General features: G+C 37.2%; 1 protein-coding gene across 3 annotated transcripts in view; it reads right to left on the bottom strand.

The window, feature by feature from the left end:
* The window catches only part of MYBPC3 (myosin binding protein C, cardiac), a 62,074-nt gene extending 43,469 nt beyond the window's left edge, over positions 1-18,605 (bottom strand). Inside the window, exons 1-10 of one of the 3 annotated variants that reach the window (XM_030950071.1) lie at positions 18,497-18,605; positions 9,367-9,633; positions 7,297-7,392; positions 6,986-7,072; positions 6,700-6,848; positions 5,655-5,772; positions 4,363-4,411; positions 3,127-3,171; positions 807-863; positions 169-171 (exon numbers count right to left, since the gene is read on the bottom strand). In XM_030950071.1, coding sequence (XP_030805931.1) covers positions 169-171; positions 807-863; positions 3,127-3,171; positions 4,363-4,411; positions 5,655-5,772; positions 6,700-6,848; positions 6,986-7,072; positions 7,297-7,392; positions 9,367-9,633; positions 18,497-18,521 — 896 coding nt within the window. In that variant the 5' untranslated portion in view covers positions 18,522-18,605. The remainder of the gene's footprint in view (positions 1-168; positions 172-806; positions 864-3,126; positions 3,172-4,362; positions 4,412-5,654; positions 5,773-6,699; positions 6,849-6,985; positions 7,073-7,296; positions 7,393-9,366; positions 9,634-18,496) is intronic. The other 2 variants (XM_030950069.1, XM_030950070.1) reach the window with 2 other exon arrangements.
* Positions 18,606-19,315: the final 710 nt, after the last annotated feature.

Below are 19,315 nucleotides of genomic sequence, written 5' to 3'. Positions count from 1 at the left end.
GAATTTCTGTCTCAGAAATTAGCAGTCAATAATTTTCTTTCATGCTATGCAATTTTTGTCAAGTTCTACATGTAAAGAAGACAAAGATGCATGCATTATTTCAAACCAAATTGTTCTTATATTCAGTCTGACCCATGCATTTATAATACAATTAAATAGAAAGCTTACTCTCTGTTGGCAACAGTGGAATCCAAAACATTCAGATTAAGAGTTTGGTAAAAAGAAAAGAGCGTAAGTAAACAGGTTATGAAAACAGAGACATCAAGGAAAGATGGGAATTAGAGAAGAAATTACAGCAAAAAAAATAGTGAAAGTAAAAGTAACAGAAAGAAATACAAATTACAACTAGAAGAGTAAAACATATTTGTCATATTTATGCAACAAAGAATATCTATATAATAGATAATAATAGTTAAACAGTGTAATAGTTATATTTAGGTATCTAATAAAAAATCTTGGTTCTTAATAAGGCAGCATTATAAATAGGTATTTTTAATCCCCCCTTTCCCCCATGAAAAGAGCTGCTGGAAATATGTAATCACTCAAGTCCTGGCCTTTTCCATCTTGGGAAAGACTTCCCCCCCCCTTTTTTTTTTCTCCTGTATAAACCTAGCAGAAATGCAGCAAATGCTGTGTGGTTCTGGAAGTAGCCATAATTACCTGTCATGCTTTTTCCATTCAGAGCTACTTTAGGAAAATGACAAGGGTTCTGAGTTTGTGAAACTTGCACTTATTCCAGTTCTGGTGTTTCAGAGTTGTTCAACAGAAGCCTTATTTCTCTAAGTCTATGGATTCTTTTTACTCACCTTTTTTTCAGTAGGGAGCTGAAATTAAACTCTGCCCCATCATCATGTCCTTCAGTACTGTACAGTAATAGAAAGCCATAATTAGTTTCAGAAGGAAATGAGAATAGCTTGTGAGACTATAACATAATATAGATGACATATTTTTGTAGGGGAGTAGTAGATGGGTTTATAATTAATTAGAATGTGCATTGACATGGAAAGTGACTTAAGTAGGCTCTGTGTTCATATTAATTTGCATTTAGGTTTAAAAATAAATGTTATGAAATTGTATTTTTTCTGTGCCAATTGTGCATGAAGTGGTACAGGGTATTAATTTTGTCATCATATTGATTTGGAATGTATTCATTATCACAGAGGTGTTGCAGAAGCTTCCCTCTTTCCTCTGTCTTTCAGGACTGTGGATATTGTTTACAGTTGGGGCAGTATTTAATCAAGCTTTGTGTGGAATGCCTCACAATCTAAAATCACTGGTTCTATCCTTAGCATTATCCCAGCTGTAATTGTTTCTTGAGGCTGTTTGTGTTACCAGAATTCATTACACTGGAAAAAAAGTGCCACATCATTGGTGCCTGGGAGAGTTGAAGGAGGAATTCTGTGATCTGCCTTTCAGTTCAATATGCCTTTGCTCAACAAGCATCATGACAAGCAATGTTGTGGGGAGTTGGTCTGTGAAAACAAGGAGCCCCAGGCAGGAGTTTTTTGATGTGTAGTCCTGCCCAGTGCACATGGTGAACTCAGATGGAATGCACAATGTTATTTTTGGTGTTCTGAATCCCGTGGGTTTTAGCTGTGCTTCTGAACATTTGTAATACTGACCTACTCTGGAAACACCATAAAGTCACTAAAATCACTTCATTAGATTTAATTCCTAAAAAAAGGCTTTTGCATTCAGACAGGATTTAGAAATCCCAAATGTATTTTCCTCATTGCAGCCAGTCTACTATCATCAATGACCAGCTGCTCTTTAACATCTCTGTTGTCTTGAGTGAAAGAATCTGGTGATTCCACACCACAGCATTAATATTCTTCCAGAAGCAACACCTTGCATTTAATTATTGTTTCATAAGCAGAATATTTCTTTCCAGTTGTACTGGTGGTAGTTATAGACCATAATGCTGCCACTGTCCTCACACAGTCCTAGTTGCTTCAGAAAAAACCAGTCCATCTTTGGAATGTAAATCAAAGTGTTGGGAAAACTCAGTATTGCAGGAACAAGAATTTTTAGAAATAAGAAAACAGCCTCAACAGAAAAATGATGGGCATTTTAACAGTACTGTTAAAAAAATGAAACAGATACAAGTGCAAAGTTTTTGTGCTGCTGGACAATATAAGGTTAAATAACAATTGAGAGTCGGTGTAGTTAGAAATATGCTATGAGAAGAGATCTTTTCTTTAAGAAAATACTGGCTTTACATCTTGGATTACTTTCAGAATAGTACAGTACTGGAAAGGATAATTTCCTGGGTATCAGGCTCAAACAGAGAAGCGTGGTTTTGGCCCTACTTTCACAAGAATTTATGTGTTTGCAGGCATAAAATGTACATAAAAATAACTATGGTAATCCCAGTTTTGGAAAGGATTTCCTGTGATCAAATATTCAGTAAAGCAGGTCTACAGCTAGCAGAATAACTATTCGCCTTATTGTTTCACAAGTGGTAGTTAAAGATTCAGGAAAGACCAGCAATCAAGGTTTAGCTTTTTTGAAGAATAAGACCCTAATAATTGCTTTAACATGCATATAGTTAAGTCTAATCTCAGAACTCCTGTTCTTGCTATAGTAGAAAACATTAGGAGCAAAAGGCATGGAGTGAAACATTTAATGATGATATGATAAGGAGTGTGCCAAGAAACAACAGATTTTCAGTTGTGTTGATACATTTCTGTGAGCAACAGCAATTTTAGTCAAAATGTGCTCAGTAGAGAGGAAAACATGTAAAACAGAGAGGGCAGACATGCATATAATTTAAAGTTACTTTTTTTCTTCTGACAAAGGTGAGAAGATGTCACTTGCCAAACACATGCATGTTTTCTTTAGATGAATCTGCCTCTCACTGAACTACCAAACTACTCTTTTATTTATCTGTTTTTATCTATACTTTTATATTCTTATGTTTTGTCTTTTTAATTTTTCTTTTTTTGTCTTACATTATTCATATTCATATGTATTAATCTCATATAAATACTACACATTATAAACGGTGATTTATTTGAAATTTAAGCTGCATCTTAATTATTGGGCTTGTTTTTTTTCTTTTCCTAAGCAGAGAGAGACAGTTCATTGTAAGACTTAACTTTGTCTGCTGACACAGTCAGTGACTACCTGAGAAAGGCTGAAGTCATCCGTCTCCCCCCTCCTGCTAGGCTCCTGAGTGAGGGTATCAAAGACAAAGCTTCAGATTTAAACAGTTCAATCCAAAATCTGGCTTCATTCTTGCAGGAGAAACTGACAATCTGAACAGCCTGAAGCTGCTCACACTGCACTCCCTTCAAACTGATTTGGAATTCTTTTAATTGTGTTAACAAGAAGAGAAGCTCTTGTTTCACTGCAGTGAAATAACACAATGCACTTAGGTACTGAGTGGCCACCATTTTACAGTGAGGCTGGTGAGCTACCTACAGATGGACTTAACTGTAGACAAATTCTGCTAGCCTTGTTTAATTCTTTGGGATAAATGTTAGAAAATTTCTCATATAAAAATAGGACTTATAGAGAAATACTCGAAGAGTTGCCATGGATGATTTCTGTCCTATAGAGAAAGAGATGTCAAAATATTCTTGGTCTAGCAAGACCAAAACTTTTCAAAAATACATATAAAAACTAAAATAGAAACTTATTTATTATTGCATGAAGGAAAAAGGGAGCACATATTAATGTCTAACACTAGAAAAAATCCAACCAATTTTGTGAATCTCACTAATAGAAGGGAACATTATTCCATTAAGAGAGACATCAGAAAGTATTAAAGATGGGGCAACATTTGCCTTTTCAACATCATCTAAGACTACATATACCTGAGTTTTCACCATTCACAATGTCATTTATTTCATTCAGCTAATATAGGTATAGAACATGGAAACAGATACAATCAAAATGCTTGCAGGAATGTTCTCAGTCTTATGCTGCTTACAGAGCTCACACCGAACTCCACTCTGCTCATTTGGCAAATGCAAATCTTTGTACTAAGATACATGTAAGCCAGACAAAATCAAGACCAACATCACACAGTATCTCTTCCATCTCTATTGGTCTATATCTGGAATGCTCTTTACAGGCCTGGAAAAAGGTGCTGAAGTTCTTGTTACAATTATACACATTATGGATTTCCTAATTGAAGGCAAGCATAATTATTACACCAGTACAAAGTCCAAACTCTCTTAGGTGATTTCCAGGAGTTGTATAGTATATTAATAGTAGAAATATTTTCTTAGTAGACATCTGTATCTTTGTGTTTGTTTGTCCAACAGCTTTGCTTTTAGCTAGTTTTATCTGGGAAAGTGATGAGTTCCACAAGGATGTGTAGCCTGATCTAGACAGGTTTCTGCTGTGTGTACTCACGTGCGGCGGAAGGCAGCTCGGATGTCCAAGTCTCCACTTACAGGCGCTTCTGATGTGACAAAAAGTAATGAAGAACAATGGGAAAGCAAGTCAACAAAATGTAAAAATACGCAGCTATTTTTAAAGTTTTCCTTTGCTGACATTTTTAGAAAGAAATTCTTATATTGTAAATTGTGATTAACTCATGTTTCATAATAACCTGGAGCCTGATGGACTATCTTATCTCTTGCTTGTCAGTTCTCCTGCTGCAAAATTTTAATTTCAATAGTGTCTTCACAGGGTATTTAAACCCTAATGAGAATATGACTGGACATCAACTGAATACTATTATTAATAATAAATTATAATCTGTCCTCTGACAGCAGAGATAATTCCTGGAACTATGTAGAGAGGTACAGAAACCTAATTGAGGATGTTTCATAGGGAGAATTTTATTACATTCTCAGTATAAATTGGTGTGCTGCTACTGCTGGGAGAAAAACTGTTCGCAGTTGCTGCTCCTAAGTCTTATGAGTCCTATCTAGTGAAACTACAAAAATTAACACTGCTGATCAAATAACTTAATAAACTTTTGTCTTTACATTAGGTTCAGTGGTAGCTGGACAGAAGTTAGTGTTGCAGCCCCTTCAACAGAATTGCTGAAACCAGAAATGGTCCAAACATTCAGTTCTTTCAGTCAGTCCATGCTTATACTCTTTTACTTAAACTTTTCCACAGTCAAGGCCAAATTGATGTTGAAATGTACTTCCTTTTTAATTTTTATAAACTTTTCAGTATAGCACTTGTGAGGGTGGCACCATGCATTAAGTAAAATGAGTCATCTGCTCTTAAAGCAATTTTATCTCACAAGGTGCTTCTGTATGAGTTGAATTTATTTATATAGGAAGGAAAAAGGAATTGACAATAGTGTCACCTGTCTAAATCTATCTTTTTCAAATAGCCATTTTTAGTACTGAACTTTTGCCAAAATAAGAATGAACTTATCTTCTATTCTAGTGGAATTGAACTTAATGAAAGAATGAATCTGAAATCAGAATAAAGCCAGAGAAAAGTGGGCAGTTTTGCATCTTTGTGTGTGCTTTCTTTAAGAGCATTGCAGTACTCTGACCAGAGTGACAACCAAGTGGTATTTCTAATGATGTCAATTCCATTCTCCTCTCTAGATCTTCAGGTCTATACTTCAGATTTGTGCTTGTCTAGTAACCATTATGTACCAGAAAGAATTGTTGGTGGACAGAGAAAAAAATACAGGGGCAGGAAGAAAAAAAAGAGATGGAAGGAATTCACTTTACCGTTGACTGTCAGGCTGAAATTAGAGCTATCAAACTTGTCCTTGGTAGACACCTCACACCTGTACCCTCCTGCAAAAGTCATGTTTGCTTCTATGATTTCCATTTCAAAGGTGTACACCTAGAAGAGACGCCAATGATACAATAATTAAATTAGAAAATGAAATGGTGAAACCTGAGAGAGGGAATACATGGAGAGAAATAGACAAAGGATTAACTATGTCCTTGTGTCCTTTTAGAACTAAGAACCTTGTGAGTGTCCAACTCATTACTGTAACAAAAAATTATCTATAATTCCCAATTCAGTAGAAACAGCTGAAGAGTGCTGTCAGTACAGGTATTCTTGAGGCTAAAAAGGTGTATTAGCAAACTGTGCTGGGGCATACACTAATTCCATGTGCACTGGAAACAGGAGTAATGCTTTCACTAAGCAGTTTTAGCCTCTTCCCAGAACGTATGCAGAAGATGCCAAAATTCAGGAAAAGGAGTGGCTCATGTGAGCCAGTCTGTGCAGTTCCCTCCAGGAGAGGGTGGTAGTGGTTCATGTACCACAGAGGAAGCAAAGTCGTGGTACAGACTCTTGTTCCTGCTCAGGTGCCTTTGGACAAATTTCTGGTAAAAAATGGGTCTTACTCAGCTACTTAAAGCAGTCTAGACAATGCAAGGTAGCAACGAATTCCAGCACTAATAGCAGAATGATTGACCTATTAAGACCCAGATAGACTATGCTTAAATAGCTGTCTGATTGTTTTCTCTTAAATATACCAAGTTTCTTGAAGGAAGATGAAGGAAATACTGCAGTAGAAAGTGCAAAACTACTCCCCCAGTCCTCCAGATGTTTTCTCATTTCACCACAGATAAGGTTTGCAAGAGTATGTAGAGTTTGTCTCTTGTCTGTGTGGTCAAAACACAGACTTCTATGGATAAGTGTAGCCTTGTGTGTGGCTTTGGCCACCTTAACATCAAACCACTCCAATTTTAGTTTTTATTGTCCTCAGATTAAAGATTAGCACCTGGAAGACTGAGAACTCTATTCTGCCAATTGTACCTTGGTATTTCGATCATAACTGTCATGTAGCTGGAGATGTTTCCCCACTTTGCTTCCCAGGTCCATCCACTTTCCTTTGAACCATTTCACTGATGGCTTCTTCAGCAGGCTCTCACCTGCTACTTTGGCAGTGAATGTGATGTTTCCACCTGGTAGGAGAAGCAGATTAAAGATTATGAATTATGTTTATCTGTTGTATCACTGCTGTCGCCCTGTACTTGGAGAGCTAATGATAGTCAAGCAACAGGTAGAGTTTACAAACTTCACTTGACCAACATGCACTCACCAACAGTAACTTCTCCATCCTGTGGTCGTGCCACAAAGAGCCCAATGGGGTCCACAGGTTCTTCTGGGTGTGTCTCAGCAGATGAAACTGAAATAAACATCATAATTACTATTTAGATTTTTTTGGCATCAAAATACATATGAACTACTTAATTTAAAAATTTCTCAGTAGATTTCTTCTGCCTCTGAGATGCCTTATTCTTTATGATCTGCTTTCACCTACTGTCCCAATCTCACATTAAGGAGTCCCTGTGGATGTTCTTCCCTTCTGCAAATAAACCAGACTTGATGTCAATGTTAATTCTCTATTACCTTCTGTGTTTTGGCTGCTTTCTGCTAGTGGAGCAGGTGACTCTGAGGCAGCTGGGGCTGGAGCAGCTTCTGCAGGAGTGACTGTCTCACTCTTTTCTGGAAATGAATGTAAGCCAAGATTAGAGAAAGTCTATTTCCTCTTTCCTTTTGAAGAAATTTTGCAAAAGAACAGCCTTTAATATATTTTAGGAAATGCAGAGAAATTAACTGTTGTTTCCTAGAGCTTAGAGGATGTGCTGGAAGCAGAAGGGGCTCACTGAAGCTGGATGATGAGGTTTTTTCTTTTGATGAGCTCAGAAAGAACTGATGCCTGGTTTTTAAAATTCTATAGTCTTGATGTGTATAAACTTGTCAGGCAATGAATAATGCTATTATTTGTTGCAAATGTCAGTAAACTAAAGTTACTACCAAAGCTCTTGGACAAGCAAACACAAAGATGTCAGTTTCTAAACAGAAAAAGTAATGAAAATGATGTAATTATTACATTTGTAAACAGTTTGCTTATTCAGGAGATTTTGTTTAACGATGCTGTTGGAATGTAATGTTACCAAGCCCATTGTGTGCAGCTTGGAAAAAGCTCTAAACACTGCTAGTAAGCAATATGGAGAAAGTGTTTTAAAAATCCATCCGTAATGTCTTCCCCTGGCTTATGGAAGTTTGTATCCTCTCAATTAAACCATGACCTCAGAGACAACTTAGGCAAATGCATTTGGCACAATGAAGAAGACAGAATTGTCTGAAAATGGAGTAGGAGTGAGCAACTGGAGCAGATGGAGGGAGGTAGAATTTCTTGAAATAGATCAGTTGCAGAAAGATATTTTTTCTCTGTAGGTAGTGGAGCCGCTTCCAAATAATAATGGACAATCCAGTTACTCTGTGACATTACATACTCCACTATGCTCCATAGCATTATTTGCAAGTATTCTGCCTATAGCAGCCTCTGCATGGAACTAACCTGAAAGACAATGAGGAAAATATGATGAGTACAATATGGCCCAGTTTGCTTTCAGGATGAGATAGTCAGCAGGACCATATTTCTGCATGCTCTGACATCTGTCAAGTTGTCCTAATCCATACCAGAATTTTCCCTTACACATAATCCATCATGCCCTGTCTTTGCATATGGAACAGGACATCTCGGAGCATTTTAAATATTCCTCCATTTATTTTCAGCTGACCAGAAGGCCTCACAAGGTCCCATCATGTTGCTAGAACAGTGATAGCAAAGAAAAGGAAGTGATATAAACAATCTGAGTTTGAGGCTTTTCACCATGTTGAAAAGCAAAAAGTCAAACACCAGAAGTGGTAAATGGATACAATTTTGGAGGGGAAAAAGGGATCTGGAAGGTCAAAATGTTTCAAGAAATGAGTGATTTCATCTATCCTAAGCGTCTTCAGATACTTTTCATGAGAAAATTCCAGGGAGTTTGACTCTAAATTTATTCCCAGGAAAAGCCTGGGAAATTTTTTGAAACTTCCATGTAACTGGTCTTTTAATGTGTACAAAGGTAGTAATAATGGGAGGTACACAATAATACAAAGGTTACTCTTCATATTGAAGCCCCTCTTGAAATATGCATTTTTGGTAGAAGGAGATTTTGAGACAATTTTGGGGAATGTATGAGCTTCTAGAAACATTACAGTATAACTTGTATTTTGTCAATTGCTACAATTTTGTATTGAAATTAAATAATTATAAGAAAATTCCTGTCCTAAGATCAGGCATCTCAGTTTAGTTCAGGGTGAGGGTTAGATTAGATTTGCTTTGCTTTGCTTTTCAGTAGTTAAGTGTAAAATCTTGACAGAATTCTGAAGATGTACATTGACATTTCCCCTATTATCTCTTCTCTGTGGACTTCTGACACCTGGAAAGAGATGTCTTAGCCACTGGAAATGTATTCCTCAGCTTAATATGAATTAGCAGCTTCAAATAGTTGGGCAAAACATGTATTGCTGGTAGAGAAACTTTACAGTGTTAACATAGGCTAATTTCCATGGGCTTTATCTGTGAAAGTTGCATGTGGGACTGGAAATACTGATTAAACCAGAATTGCATAGGAAATTATGTACCTGGTTCCTTGACCTTGAGTTCAAATTTGACCTTGGAACTTCCAGCTATTACAGCATATGTCACATCATCTTCTTTTCCTACATTATTGATTGTGAGAGAATGCTTGTTGCCTTCTGTCTTGATGACATATTTTTCACTGTCAGTAATTTCTGTGCCAGCTCTCTGCCATTTCACCTTGATGCCAGATTTTTCTGTCTCTGCTTCAAACACAGCTGTGTTTCCGGCTGTCACCTCTGTTGTCTTTGGCTTCTTGGTAAATGCAGAAACTAAAAAAAGAGAGAGGGCTCACTAAAATCTGTTTTGCAGTTGTGGCATATCTGGTGTAGTCAGCTGTTGTGGCTGCAGCAGCTGTCTCCTTTCTCTCCCACCTGCCCATGCAAGTTATAAATTACAACACTTTCCCCAGAGAAGTTGTGGAATTGTCTTTGAGTTTATCAGGTTCTGTGTCTCATTGGGATATCTTATCTCCTCCACATTGTCATGAAATAAAGTGAAATGGATAGCAAAATCACCTAACTTTCTCTCTTCCTCTTTCTTTTTCCCCATATTGAACTCTGTTTTTTCATAAGTGAATGTTTTGGTCGATGACAAGATGGCATGGAATGTATTCTTACATATCTAGCTGTCTACATTAATTTGCCATGCACTTTCATCTAGAATTATTAATTTTGTCCTAACAGCTGCTTAATACAGTTGTTACAGAGGATCAGGATCTGTTCTTCAACAACACTGCAGTTTGTGCAGTAGCCTGTGCCCTAATAGACCACAAGGAATTAATGGTTCATCTTTAGTCCTTCTGTTTTGACTGATGAAGGCTTTAGTGGAAAGGAATTCACATTCCTATGATGACCCTTTCATTCCAGCTATAAGGATATAAATTGTTGTTTGTATTGTAATTTCATTCCAGCTATAAGGATATAAATATTTGTTTGTATTCAGAAGTTTACTTCAGCATTAAAAGTTTAAGTACTTGCCTACATGACACTCTACAACAATTACTTTCAAGGTGTAGATTTAAATATTTCCTCAATGTGTGAAGAAACACTTAGGAAGCTTATAAGGAGAATTAATGACATTATTAATATATAGGGTGAACCAGTGTAAACCAAATGATGTTTTACTTCATATGCAATCAAAGTGGCACAGCAGATAGAGAACTGTAAACAAATGATGTATTATGATTTTGATCCGTGAGTATCCTGATCTCTCTTAAGACTAGGTTTTAGTAAAGTAACTTGTTTTACTAATTTCTTTAACCTGATTTATTTATTTATTTTTCTTCATCTTTATTTTGAACCAAGTTTTTCATTTCAAGTTCGTGGTTTTTTGTCTTAATGAAATTTGTTATCATTTGCTAATTGCCACGAGCTATGTTGATGTGTAAAAGTACCAGCAATTAACATTCTGATTCATACACTGCATGTCTTTTTGTGCATCATTCTGTCATCTTTCTATTGACTCACCCTTGTATAACTACATTTTATGAAATACTAGTAATTTCATCACATCTAATTTTATCAGCCACCTCTGTGGCAAATTGTCTATGGCTCTACTCCTCTGGCAGTCACAGGAACTCTTCCATACAACACAACAATGGTTATAATTAGCTTTGAACTTTTAGTTCTGCTTTATAAAAATGAAAGAAACATGGCATGAAAATGTTTCAGGAGAAAAAGCTTATATTCATGTTCAAACAGGTGCTTAAGTTCATGTAAATGGTATATTATTAAAAATACCATCTATTATTTTTAGAAAATCTCTACTCCTGTAGCATGTCTTCAGACTGCATGATTTAGTTGACCTTAGTGGAGTTACATCTGCAAAGATTTCATCTGATGGCCTTTGGTCTTTAGCCATAACACAATTCATGCTTCTTGCATTGTTTTGCAAAGGATTTGAAGCTTCTTAAGCATCAGTTAAAATATGAACTACAAACACTTCTAGACTTTAGTAAAGATTGAATTTTGCTTTTCTTCATTATATAAAAACCAAAATTACATATTTTCAATTTATTTTTCTTCCCCCCTCCCCATTTTATATTTCTGATGAAAACATAATTTTAGTTTTCAATGAGCCTAGAAAAGCCTTGAAAAACCTCCTGTTTTATTCTTCTGCATGCTTTCCTTCCCTGTTAAAAGTGTGGAAAATTTCCCCTGGGAGTGGAATGTTCCTGCATGTTTATAATCGAGATTTTTTCTAATCTGGTGCAATAGTTCCTTAAAAATTTAGTGCTTTGTAGAATATAGGACTTGGTACTGTAGTGTCATACAGCGTGCTGCCTGTTACCAGCTGCACACCTTTAGATACCGTCCTGCACTTCTGTAAATAACACAGCAGGCTGTGCATTGGTGCAGTGTATCCTGAATAATGGCAGGAGAGTTACTGTACAGCAGGCTGGGCATGCAGGATCCAAAGACCTGTGAAGATGGTTAGGCTGCTGCACAGCGGGGAGACAGGTCAGTTCTGGGAGCCACTCACTACTGGCTGGCTGGCTCCTTTCCCTACAATTCTATAGACAAAGCAGCAAAGAGGCATGTTTTCAGTCTTTGAGTGCTATTATCATCACTCTTCTATTTAAGCACAAAAGAATCTATAAATATATTAATTACCTAACAGCAAAGTGATTTGTAAAGGTTCCAGCCTACAATGTCGGGGTTTCATGGCACGCATACTTGGAAGTAACTCTCTGATCTGCTGCATGCCCTGTAAAGTGATTAGGTTTCTTAAATTTGCTTTGTAGATGACTCAACAAGAACAAAATTTTTGGTGAGAAGACAGTGAGAAATCTCTACCACTACATAACATTTCTGGCTTTAGGAAATCTAAACACATGTGCAGAAGTTTATATGTAAGACTCCTTTTATTCCCTCCCATCTTTCCTGCCAAAAGACACTTTAGTTCCAACTTAAGATAATTGTGAATATTTCTGGTAAGTACAGAATTGGAAAAGCCCAAAATCTCCCATGAGAACAAAGGCCCACAAGAACAGCTGCTGTGTACACACTTTTTCACTGGTAAAGGAGACTCAGGTTTTAAATGAGTATTTTTCCAGTACTTGCGATTCAGTCAGGGGCAGTGTCCGGAGTGGCTTCTCTCTATCCAGCTTTTCTTTCATCTTTCACTGCTCTTTTTGCAAAGGAAAACTAAAGATGTAGGGCTGGAAATTTTACAGGAAATTACTTTGCTGCAGAAGAGAGATTGCTGAACAAGCATGCGAAGAGAATACCATATTTTTTCCTTTTGGGGAAGAAAAGGGGCTGCTTAAGAGGTTAAAGAGTTCAGTTATTCCCCAGCCCTTCATTGTGGCTGCTACTTTAAGTAACGTGTAAATAAATCCAAGTTGACCAGAGGTTTTTTCTAATGCAGTTACACCAATGTAATTCAGATATTTCCTCATTAGGAATACTCCTAAACACCACCATCCAAAACTTCTGGTCTGTCCCGAGAACCACACTTCTGCCTGCTTTTATCAGAAACACATTCCCCATGTGACAATCTCTCTCACTACAATGTTTGGCTTCTACCCAGATACGCACTCTGAGTTCTATATATCCATCCCATACACTAAACACTCTTGAATATAACCACCACCATGAGGCAGTGGAAAACCCAATGACTGTGACACCTCTTGTGTGATGTTGTGGAATGTGTCTGTCAGCCACTGACAGATCTCAGCCGCTGTCCTGTGTTTATCCAGACTCCAGGTGCCCATGAGCCATAGGGCTGGCCCACCTGATGTCCTCTGCTGCTCACTGTGTTACCTCTCTGATTCCTGGTATGTTCTAACCCAGCCACACAGGGGGAGAGAAAAGTGACATTAGCACTGGCACACCATGGCACTTCTGGAGAGAGCAGAGAGCCATGTGAGTTTCCAGTGCTGATGAAGACAGAAAGTGTTGAAGGTGCTCTGTGTGTTTATTGGGGATGGAGTTGGTGTTGCTGTGGGGATTTAATGAAGGGAGAGAAGAGGGTTGTGAAGCTAATAAAAGAAAATGAGCCTAGGGCCACTTTGCACTAACCCATTTTTCAACACTTCACCTCTCATAACCCAGGCCTTCCTAATCACTTCTAGCTTCCATAATGCAAACACACTCACATAATTTCTGAGTAACATAAACCAGCAGATTTTACCCCAGGCAGAAGAGGAAACAGCTGTATGTGGTCTGCAGTTATCTTGCAGAAACTTTTTGGTGGTTAAGGCTGCAGCTACCAGAACTTGTATCCTCTAAAACTCTTGAAACACCTGAAGATGTAACATCAGCCATACACTGTATATGTTACGCAAGTTTCAGCTTAACTGGTCAGTAATAAAAACCTCTGTTTGGAGATCTGTGATCAGATTGCATTTTGAAAATTTACTGGTAGGTCTTTCAATCAGGAGGATGAAGAAAAAAAATACATTTGCTTTGCGCCAAATTAAACTAGAATAAAATAATTTGAGTTCCAAAACTAATTTTCTGTAATAGTCACCTAAATAAAATAACAAAACTAGTATTCTGCCTTCATTCTGCTGCCATTTATTAAATCTTGATACAAGCACCTTCATGCTTTCTCCTTTACTTACTGACCTGCTTTGAAGCAATGTCCTTCTAACATACATCATCAAACAAGTTTACTATTATGATTCAAGTCTTTTTCATACTCTCCTATGCAAACCCCAAGAAATGGCTAAGCTACTACCAGGGTTTCTATCTATTGCACTAATAATTTTTTCCTTTGCTCTCTTGTTGAACTTTTGATCTCTTTGCTGGGCTTTTATTTTATGAGTGTTTTCAGGCAGAGACTGTGTTCCTGTTGTCTTTGTACAGCATTAAATTGTTAGTAGGTAGCTGCTAAGTACTGTTGTATCTCTAATAAGAATAAAAATTAGTATTAGAAGATAGAAGAGCCATTATTATTTCCTTATTGTCAGAAAAAATGGAGGTAAGGTTTACCGTAAAATAATGTTCAAATTACCAAAATAATTTCAATTGCCAGCAACATTCCCTAAATAATCTGGCTTAGAGTCACAAGCATCAGCTGAAAACCTATTCCTGAAATACTAGAATTTCAAAGTATGTGTGAACTATGTGAAATGAAAGTGAGTGAGAAATGTGTTTTCTACACAGAGTGGTAGAGGAGAATATGTGTTAGATGACATTTTCAGATGGTATTTCTGCCTTTCTGAAATAAAACCTGTTAAAGGTATAAATTCTTGAGGAGAATCTAATGTATCTGGTTGAATGCAGCTGCTAGAAACTACAACAGAAATTTGTGATGAGTGAAATTAGACAAAATAATCACAGGTTTCTCCCACAAAGCTGAGTTATCTTATTGCACATTTTCTGTATTTGGTGTTAAAATATGTATTGGTCAATATATTTAAATTATATTACAAAAGCAGTGTTAGCTTTTGGAATTCTTTAAATTGTTAAGATGTCATGTTGAAAATTGATCTTTGCTTGCACTTGACATCTAGTTTTGCTTCTATATCATTTGCTCTTCCATTGAGTTAAAAGCCCCATTCAGGATAAGCAGAGTTCAGTAATGGAGCTTGTAAATTCCTTTCTGAGGAACTATATAAAGATGCTGCACATTCCTCAGTCAGGACCTAAGTGGCTTCTTGCAATTACAAGCTTAATCATTCCATGATCCAGAAGCTATTGAAAGACTCAATCTTATCATTCCTTGCCTACTTCAGCAGCTGAGATTGCAAATTCCTGCAGCATGAGCAACAGGCGAGGAATAGTTTCACTAATCAGTCACCTCTCTCTCTATGCATCCATCACACTTGTTGTAAAAGGGGAATAGTAATGTTCAGCTTGGTTTGAATCTTAACTAGCACAAGAGGAAACTGTCTGTATGAATTTAGGGTGTTTTCTGCATTCCTGCGGTTCATAGAAGTTTGTTGCAGTACTTTGTTCTGCTAGGTGCTTGCAAATGTGAAAGAATGATCTCATATTCAAACTAAAATTATGTGGTTTACTCTTCATTATGCAATTATTACTATTATTATTATTACTACTATTATTATTATTATTGAGGCCTCTGTGTACTTACAAGTTATTTGTAAATTCTTGATGAAATTTCCTAATCAGAACTGCAAAATCTAGACTCCCCAGTCTATAAAATATGTGAGTAAAAGCTGCCTGATTTTCAGAGAAGGTGAGCAATACAGACTTCTCCTTTCCCAGCTATAATAAAGCACACACTTCCCATTAAGTCCCATTTATCTACTAAATTTGGTGTTTAAAAAGTCAACTATTTCCTCCTAATGTATAAAATATTTTTAGGGAAATGGTTGGGGTTTTTTTAACATTTCTGAATTTTCAGAACAAAAAAATGATCAAAATTTTCCAAATACTGAGCTTTTGAACAAAGATACACTATGAAATGTTTAAATCAAAGGGAGAAGAACATAAAGTTTCTGCCACAGAATCCTGCAAAAAGTGGTGCTTTTCAAAGTTTGATTTTTTACTCTAACGCTAAAATCTTACAGGTCTTATAAATTCTGTTACTCTTGTGGATGGTGTAGATTTTCTAGAATGCTAAGACAGCTCTTTTGGCATTCTTGAAATAAGTAGGGAAGTGCTTTATCCTGAAGTATTTTGATTGGGCAGTTGAAAGTGAAAGAATGTCTGTTGGAAAATATAATTCACGACACCATTTTAAGTTTAATGGTTTATTCAATGATTTTTGGTTTTTTTTGGCAGGATTTTTGGGGGGTTTTTGTGGGTGGTTTTTTTTTGTTTGTTTATTTGTGGGTTTTTGGGTGTTTTTGGTTGTTGTTGTTTGTTTCTTTTTACATGTTAAAAGCCCTGTTAAACAGGTATAAGCAGAGTATCTCTGATCATTCTTTGACATGAAGAATTTTCTCTTGCCTATACACCAGATGCACAAATTTCAGTAATACAGACTGGGCTTCTTTGGGCTCTTCATAGCTACATGGTGTGTGAAAGGCAGGAATTGTGATTTATCCAAGTATGAATTGCCCAGTGGTTATTTGGCCATCCTGATATGGTGCTCAGCATTATCCCATCTTGAAATGGCTTGAACTGTATAAACATCATGAAATAGAAAACCCAAGGGATTAGTGTCTCCTGGGAGACTGAGAAGATCCTCTCTAAAATCTGTGGGGCATGTGACTGGTTCTGTCTCGGTCAGAGTGTGTAACAAGAGCTTTTCCTCCCCCTGCTGTGATAATCCCAGTGTTTGGTCTGGTTTGTTCATAAGAACTGTGTAGGACTAGTGATGTTAGACACCTGTTAGATTTCTCTGGAGAAATAAGTTGGGATAGAATTTCTCTTCACCATTAGCCAGCAAAAGTGGGCATCTTCACAAACAGAGACATTGCCTCTCCCCCACGGAGAATGAAAATGTTAATTTAAAGGCAGTTAAACAATTAGAACTCAGAAGTCATAATGCCAAGGTGTCACACTGTCAAATTTTGCCTTCTCTATTGTATTTCTTTTTGTCTGCATTCACAATTAAACATTTCAATAAAACTTAAAAATCATGTGACTTTAAAACCAGAATATGAGTATAATTTTCTCATTTTTGAGGTGATGACTGAAATTTTGCGGCTTATATTTTCAAGTTTTTGTCTACAATTACAGGATCTAATATATATTTCTTTTTTATATACAAATCTACTTTCATTAGAAAAGGCAGCCTTATGAATATGAAATGATGTTATATTTGTAATACAATCTAAGGATTGCTGGCACCACTGTTGCTTTAGGGTTATCACACAGAAGGAACACAAAGAATCTTGCTGGAGTCTCATGCTTTGATGCTTGGCAGGTTGTAATGGGGGAGTCTCGGGGTGTGTAATGGGTCTGCCTCTAGTAGTAGCTGATTTCAAATATTTTGGTCAAATGAAAGTGCTTAGCAAGTTCTTCTTTTGTTATTGTGACCATAGGAGATTGAGACAGTCTCCTATGTGGCCAAACTAAGAGGAGACCAATCCTGCTCAGGCCTTTGCATTGCACAAAGGTCATTATTAATAATAATAATAATAATAATGGCCTTTGCTGGTACTGGCTAGCTCTGGAAACAGCACATTACTAAAAACATGTGCACCTTGTACTGTACATTCAGGTAGTGGTGATCCTGGATATGCACTGGCATCAATGAAGTGACAGCTCTAAAGTGGAGAATCCCAGATTTAGTACAAGTTTCTCCAGGCCTGACTATTGAGCATGTTCACACTTGACAAACAATTATAAATTCAGCTTTTGTCAGCTTTTTTTCCAAACTTGTGGATGCAAAGTTCTCCTGAGGCATCTTCCTCTGCAGGTGTCCTGAAGTTAGCTGCCTCTTCCTTTTCTTCCCAGGCTCTCTTCCTCCTACAAACCCCAGATCCATTGCATCTTGCACCCCTTTCTAGGCCTCCTCTATGTGGGCACCATCTGAGTGATTCCTTATTTGAAGATTTTTAGCTAAATCATTCATAAATTTGAAATAGTTTCCTGGCATTTTTCTCTGTGGCTCTGTGACCTTGGCTTCCTAAAAAGGGCTAGTTATCTTCTGGCTCAAGGGGAAAGGATGAAGGAGGGCAAGGGAAAAGAAATTGTACGTATTCTTCACAGTACAATGTTGCCTTTTTTCCCTAGAGTTCTATTGTCAGTGGTTAAAAGAAACAGAAAGAATAAACTCTGACCAGGCTCTGTTTGCTTTCATTTTCACAGAGAATTCATTCACAATAAATACCATCAAATTTTGCCAATAATACTTCTACAAATTGTCAGGGGGAAAAACACCCAAACCCAAAATAAAAGCAGGAGAGATTTATACTATTTAGCTGTCCAAGAGAGAGACTACAAGCTTTCATTTATTTTTTTTTCAGAGTCCTAAAGGTGACTAAGAAAGCAAATGAGAAATTAAAAGCATATGAGAATTAAATGTGTTTCATCTCTACTTTTTCCTCATCCAAAGTCTCTTGAGAAAATTCTGTGGCTGAGGGTTATCAATATGTTAGTGATTTCTCTTCAAGATCACTCAATATCTCTTGCATTTAAAACTTAATAAAATAATTTTTTCCCTACTTATTTTTCCATTTGAGGCATCTAATTTCTCTAGCATACATAATCTACTCACATTTTTCCTGTCAGGCTGTTCTTAGTTTTGTCTGTCAGTTTTGATCCTTACCTGTTTTCTTTACAGGCTCTGGCATCTTCCCTTTGTTTCTGGTGGAGCTCCCAGCTGTATCTAGAAAGCAGGGAATGAGTCACCCAGGAATGGGACTGCAGGGCTTTTGAGACCCCCTAAAGCCCCACGGGTTGGAAGCCCCCATCCTGCTCCTCCCCCTTGATCCCCCCCTGTTGTCGACTATGGCACTTTATCAGCAGCAGGGCACTTGACAGGCTACATCAGCTGGGATAAATATAGCCAAGTTCCAGGAGCCAGGGAGCTCAGGCCACCCAAGGCTGGCTACCACTGATCTGGTGGTATAAACCAGAGCACAATGTGATGCTGCACATGCGTGCAGAGCATTTTCTGGCTCCAGGCATGTATTGCATGAAGAATTCCAACACTGCCAAGTTTAGAGCACATGCAGCAAACTAGATCTGACGGTTACATCTCCTGTGTGCCGGTTCCTGCTTACTCTGAGTGGGCACTTGCTTACATTCTTGATACTTATTTCAGTTTTTGTTTTTGTCATAATTGGGTCAGAGCTCAACAGCCCCTCACAAACTGGTTTTCTTGTTTCTTTTTTTAGCTCTTCAACAGAAGACTGTATTTGTAGAACTAACTGTGAACTTTAAGGAAAGAACTTTCTTTTGCAGAGACACTTACACAATACTGACATTTGCAGTCACAAGTAGAAAGCATGACACTACTTAAATAGTTTTAGTCCTCCCTCCTCATCCACCCACTTGATCCACAGCATACGTTTCTTGATAACTAGCAAGTTTTTTTCTTCTTCTTTTAAATATCATTTTAAAAATGGTTCCAAGGTTCTGTTTT

The sequence above is a fragment of the Camarhynchus parvulus genome, chromosome 5, assembly GCF_901933205.1.
Source record: "Camarhynchus parvulus chromosome 5, STF_HiC, whole genome shotgun sequence".
NCBI lineage: Eukaryota > Metazoa > Chordata > Aves > Passeriformes > Thraupidae > Camarhynchus > Camarhynchus parvulus.
This window is presented reverse-complemented; position numbering and strand designations above follow the sequence as displayed.